Consider the following 6,000-nt stretch of genomic DNA (forward strand, 5'->3'; position numbering starts at 1 on the left):
AGCTGTAAATGTTAAAAAAAATAAAATTAATTAAATAATATAAAAAAATAGAAACAGATGAAAATTAACACGGGGGAAATTAGTCAAACTGAAACCTTTGAACGGAAAAACAAGGAAGAAAAAGAAGGGATAGAGATTAATTTCACATAAACTTAAATTAGAAAACGAGAGAAAAAAATAATGGAAATATTAAAAACTCTTAAAATATTCCAACGTATCCTGGATTGAAAATAGAGACTTGGGTTAGGAAAGGATGAAACACAAAGAAACACAAAGAAAGAATGAATTCAGTGGAGGAGAGAGAAGGAAAATACTCAAGAAAGAGGTGTGATAAAGTAAAGTGAAAGACAGGGAAAGAGATAAAGGAAGAAGATGAAGAAGAGGAAAAAGACGAAGTTGTAGAAAAAGAAAAAAGAATAGGAAGAGGAAGACGACGACAAGGAGGAAAAAGATGAGGAGAGAACACAAAGCAATATGCAAAGATGAAAGCAAACATGATGAAAAAGAAAAAAGAAAAAGAAAACGAAGTGAAAAAAACGGAATGAAGGCAACTACGAAGATGTACGCACGCAAGATAAAGACTACTTGGTTGTTATAGAAAATTAACAAACAGGAAAATGAATACGCACGTTTAGAAAAGAAGTGTGATAGAAGCCAAACAAGCACAAAAAACCATCAAAACGGAGAAGGCAAACATTCCTGGGAACACAAAGGAAGGAAAAGGACAGGAGCCACCACCTCTGCACCTTCGTGGGGTTGCAAGGGAGGGGTGAACGAGGCACGAGAAGGGAAAGGTCAACTCTAATAATAAGTTCAAAAAAATCGATAAGAAGGAAAGAAGCATTCTCACCACCCACACAGCTTACTATTATTAGAATCAGGGAAATGAATGTAAGAAAAAAATAATAAGTAATGAAATAAATAATAGATAAGAATAAGTAATGAGTGTAAAATAACAATGATAAGAAGAAAAGAAGCATCTCCATCACCTACCATGTCTATTATTATTAGAATCAGGGAATTAAATGTGAAAATTAAACATTGAGACAGTAATGGTCACAGTAAGGCAATGGTAAGTATGGGAAATGAGTATAAAACAGCAAGAAGACCTCCCACCACTAACCACTGCACCATTAATAGAGTTAGGAAGAATTGAGTAAGATTTAAAGCCAATTAGTTAAAAAAAGATAGACAGATGTGGAAGATAAAGGTCAGGAAAGAAATACCAAAGGCGAGGGAAAAAAATAAAAAATGAGAAACTTTCCACTATCCACCGAAGTAAAAATTATCAAAGGACTTTCACTTTAGAACCAAAATAAGTGGAAGGAAAACAGAAATAGAAGGTTAAGATGAGAAAAAAAAAACATTGATAAGTAAAAATAAATACCGATTGAACAGAACGAAGCAAATAATCACCAGTCAGGAAAGAAGGAAAGAACAAGATGAAAGAACAAAATAAGTAGAAGAATCAGAAGTTGAAGATTACTATAACAATAATATATTCATGCAGATGGATAAAAAGAGCAGGAAGAAGCTACACCAAACACTCCCGCGCTATCACTGGACTCAGAAAAGGACTCGTGAGAAAGAAACAAGATTACAGAACAAAAATAAGTGGAAAGAAGGAGGAAGTTGTGCAAAATGTGGATAGAAAAGCAAGAAGCGTTACCACCACCGACCATTCTATCACCGGACACGGGGAAAAGACATCGTGAGAAGGAAACAAGATTAGGAAACAAAAATAAACGGAAAGAAGGAGGATGTTGAACAAATGGGATAGAAAAACAAAAAGAACTGTCACCATCAACCATAGCATCATTAAACAAAAAAAAAAAAAGAGAAAACAAAAAACAAAAGAAAACATTAGAAAACGAGATAAAGGCAGGGTCAGCAAATGGGATAAAAAAGCTGCAGGCACTACCCCCACCCTCATTCACATACCACGAACATTACTGCCGAAAAAAGGACTCAAGGAGGGAAGAAGGAGGTCAAGGGAGGAAATAAGTGGAAGGGAAACAGGAGGAAAAATCTAATACAGCCCTTTACACCGCGGCAAGGACCCAGGCAGGCAGAAAGAAGCGAGATGGTTTGCAAAAATAATAGGTTCAGATTCTTTCCACCTGTGTCCTGTTAAAAGTGGCATCCAATTTGAGTCTCTCTCTCTCTCTCTCTCTCTCTCTCTCTCTCTCTCTCTCTCTCTCTCTCTCTCTCTCTCTCTCTCTCTCTCTCTCTCTCTCTCTCTCTGGGCCGATATAAATGTCCCTGCTTCTTAATGGACCGCGATAAAAGATAAGGAAGGGAGCATTAGCCACGTGGACAATAGACTTAGATTCCCCTTATCCTCCCACACGCGTTCTGATCTCCCTTAAGTAACATTGATGCCAGTACTGTATTTGTGCCTTCGTTTTTAACCATTTGTATAAATCTGACTCCGATAGTTTTTTTCTTGTTTTTTTTTTCTGGTTCTACTCGCTCGTTCTCTATCTTTCTCCCTCTCTGTCTGTTTACTTTGTTTGTTTGTTTGTTTGTTTGTTTGTTTGTTTGTTTGTTTGTCTTTCTCTTTCTCTGTCTCTCTCTGTTTTTTGTGTCTTTTTTGTGTGTGTGTTTCTCTCTCTCTCTCTCTCTCTCTCTCTCTCTCTCTCTCTCTCTCTCTCTCTCTCTCTCTCTCTCTCTCTCTCTCTCTCTCTCTCTCTCCATTCCTCCTTTCACGTAATGAGTGTTCAAAAATCAGGTTTTATCTTCATTTTTTTTTTCATTTTGTTTTGCATTCTTTACCTGTTGGATATTACTCGTAGCTGTAGAATGAGTAAAAAAAGATATATATATAAATAAATAAATAACAATAAAATAGATAAAAAAAATATAAAAAAAGTGAAGGACAAAAGGGCACAAGGGTAAATGGAAGGCAGGAGTAACGACAGTGTAGTTAGTTATTATTTTACTGATATTTGCAAGGACTTGTTGTTCAGTGAGATGGAGCAGAGCAGGAGAGGACAAAACAAACAAAACAATGCACTGAGCCACTTGCATGTATGTTGTGTTGCGTTGTGTTGCTGCAGTGAGAGAGAGAGAGAGAGAGAGAGAGAGAGAGAGAGAGAGAGAGAGAGAGAGAGAGAGAGAGAGAGAATGGTAAAACAGGAGCCTTAATGAATAAAAAATAAACAAAGCAGAGAACAGGAGAAAGAAGCAGAGAGAGAGAGAGAGAGAGAGAGAGAGAGAGAGAGAACACAGCAGCAGCAATTAAGTAAGAGAAAATATGGAAGACTAATCCTGCCAAACTTTATGTAGGCTCAAGGGAAAAGTAATTGTTTGGAGGGGGAAAAAATTACTCCTAGGAAAGTCTTGTTAGGGAAATAAGTTTGTTCTTCGTTATGCCTAAAAGTATTGAATTTCCATAAAAAAAATAATCACCGGCCCGGGAAAAAGAGAAGGAAAATAATGGAAAGGGAAAATAATGGAAAAGGGAAAATAATGGAAAGAAAGTCGATCAAGAAAATGAGGTTCAAATTTCGCAGGAAGGAAGAGTTTATGTGGAGTAATTTTTTCCCAGTGTGCTCTCTCTCTCTCTCTCTCTCTCTCTCTCTCTCTCTCTCTCTCTCTCTCTCTCTCTCTCTCTCTCTCTCTCTCTCTCTCTCTCTCTTGCTCGCTCACTCATTTGCTCTCTCGCTTCGTATGTGTGTGTGTGTATGTGTGTGTATCTGTCTGCATGTCTATCTATCTGTCTGTCTGTCTGTCTGTGCTAAACCCTTCCAGTGTATCGAACCTCATCTTTTTCTCTCAGGTCACACGTAACACTTCATTAATAGGAGAGTCGGTGCATGTTGTGACCCGCTGCGAAGCATGAAGGAAGGCGGACGCTTGCTGCAACACTATTAGAATACTGAGCCCGGACATTACGTTGTGAGAAGGTGAGCGATGCAATATGAACGAAAGGCAAGTGAAGTGATACGCAATACTTTCATTGAATACTTGAGTGTGTTATTTAGAACCGTAAGGCAGTAGGTTGATATTACAGCGCCGTTGAATAAAAGGGGTAATAACTAAGTGTATTTTATGTTAGAGGGGCATCAGCCAAGGCCAACAGAAAGAGCGAAAAAAAAAAAAAGGCCCACTGACATGCCATTCCCAAAAGAAAATTCAAAAGGATCATCAAAATTGGAGGATATTTTGAAATCTTCCACGTGAGAGTTCAAGTCATAGGAAGGAGGAAATACAGAGGCAGGCAGGGAATTCCAGAGTTTACCAGAAAAAGGGATGAATGATTGAGAACACTGGTTAACTCTTGCATTAGATAGGTGGACAATATAGTGGTGAGAGAGACTAGAAAATTTTGGGTAACGAGGGTGAGGGAGTAGTGGACAATATAGTGGTGAGAGAGACTAGAAAATTTTGGGTAACGAGGGTGAGGGAGGAGTGGAGGCATGCAGGTAGCAAGATCAGAAGAGCGGCTACCTTGAAAATAGCGGTAGAAAACAGCAAGAGATGTAGCAATGGAACGATGAGAGAGAGGCTGAAGACAGTCACTAAAAGAACAATGATCTTCATAAATCAGATAAGAGATATAGAAACACATGATATTTAAAGTAATCAATACATTTCAACGTAAAAACATAAGGAAAGCTGCAGGAAGCCATCAGACCTACGCGTGTCAGTCCCTGTATAAAACATTACTTATATTCACTTGTCATTACTTTTCATAAATATATCCAACATTCTTGTCTGCACTAATAACCTGATTATCGAGTCTGTTCCTGTCATCTACCATTTTGTGACTACTTTTCTATTCACAAATTTATATAACCTTATAAGGCTCTCTATTGACTGCACTAACAACCTAATTGCTGAGTCCATTCCAGTCATCTACACACTGAGATTCTCTTCCCATCACTCTTAGAAGTACATCTGTCAAGTTTGAACCTGTCATGTCCTGTCCTCTCCTGATTACTGACCCTAAGAAAATATGGAAGCGCTCTCTCTCTCTCTCTCTCTCTCTCTCTCTCTCTCTCTCTCTCTCTCTCTCTCTCTCTCTCTCTCTCTCTCTCTCTCTCTCTCTCTCTCTCTCTCATACATTTTTTTTTCTTTCTCTGTCATTCGCTCTTTTCCTCACTTATCCACTTATCCTCTATTCCCCACTCCACCCTCCCTCTCCCACGCTCTCTATCCCTCCCTCCCTCCCACTCACCCCCTCCTACCACTCTCTCCCAAACCCTCCCTCTCTTTTTTCAATCTTCACACTGTTTCTCTCCCACTCACTCTTCCACTCCACGCACTCTTACTCCCTTCCCACTGCCACACACTTCACTCCCCTCCCACACACATCTTCCACACACACCCATACCTTCTCCCACCGATCACCTAACACCAGTACACACACACACACACACACACACACACACACACACAGTACTTACGAGTGACGGTCAGGGTGAAGAAGAAGGACACAGGAGGGTTGGTGGTCAGCTGACATTCATATTGACCCGCGTCTGTCAATTCCACATCCTTCACCCATAGTTCCCATGCCTGCAGGAGAGGAGAGAGGGAGTGGTGAGGTGCTGGTGGCGGTGGTGCTGGTGGCGGTGGCGGTGGTGGTGGTGGTGGTGAGGAAGGAAGGAATAACTGAGAATTAAATGTTTGTTTCATTTTGTCACTATCCACGTTTTTATTTGAGTTTTGTCTCTCGTTTCCCTCTGATAGATTATGAATTACCCCCAAGACCTCCTTCACCTAGTTTCATTTCATTACAGTAAAAGAAAATGCATCGTTAAGCACTGACTTAATATTCAAAAAGAGATAGAAAAAAAAAATGGTTTAAAGAGAGCATTCATTCAGGAATATTTCAACATCACGATTTACCAAACTTATAGAAGGTTTGCCATTTATCGCATTAGATGTTGAGAGAGAGAGAGAGAGAGAGAGAGAGAGAGAGAGAGAGAGAGAGAGAGAGAGAGAGAGAGAGAGAGAGAGAACAAACAGCATTAACTTAACCTTCAGTGACATACA

The 6,000-nt window shown here is 39.4% G+C and overlaps 1 protein-coding gene and 1 long non-coding RNA gene across 2 annotated transcripts in view; one reads left to right on the forward strand and one right to left on the reverse strand.

Annotated features, from left to right (window-relative positions):
• LOC135092985 (uncharacterized) overlaps window positions 1-4,282 on the forward strand; it is a 128,090-nt gene extending 123,808 nt beyond the window's left edge. The window contains exon 4 of the long non-coding RNA XR_010263150.1: window positions 3,782-4,282. This is a non-coding gene — a long non-coding RNA (uncharacterized LOC135092985). The remainder of the gene's footprint in view (window positions 1-3,781) is intronic.
• LOC135092983 (cell adhesion molecule 1-like) overlaps window positions 1-6,000 on the reverse strand; it is a 45,945-nt gene that overhangs the window by 18,777 nt on the left and 21,168 nt on the right. Inside the window, exon 4 of the mRNA XM_063991808.1 lies at window positions 5,412-5,520. Within this exon, the coding sequence (XP_063847878.1) occupies window positions 5,412-5,520 (109 nt within the window). The remainder of the gene's footprint in view (window positions 1-5,411; window positions 5,521-6,000) is intronic.

This window comes from Scylla paramamosain, chromosome 41, assembly GCF_035594125.1.
Source record: "Scylla paramamosain isolate STU-SP2022 chromosome 41, ASM3559412v1, whole genome shotgun sequence".
NCBI classification, from domain to species: Eukaryota; Metazoa; Arthropoda; class Malacostraca; order Decapoda; family Portunidae; genus Scylla; species Scylla paramamosain.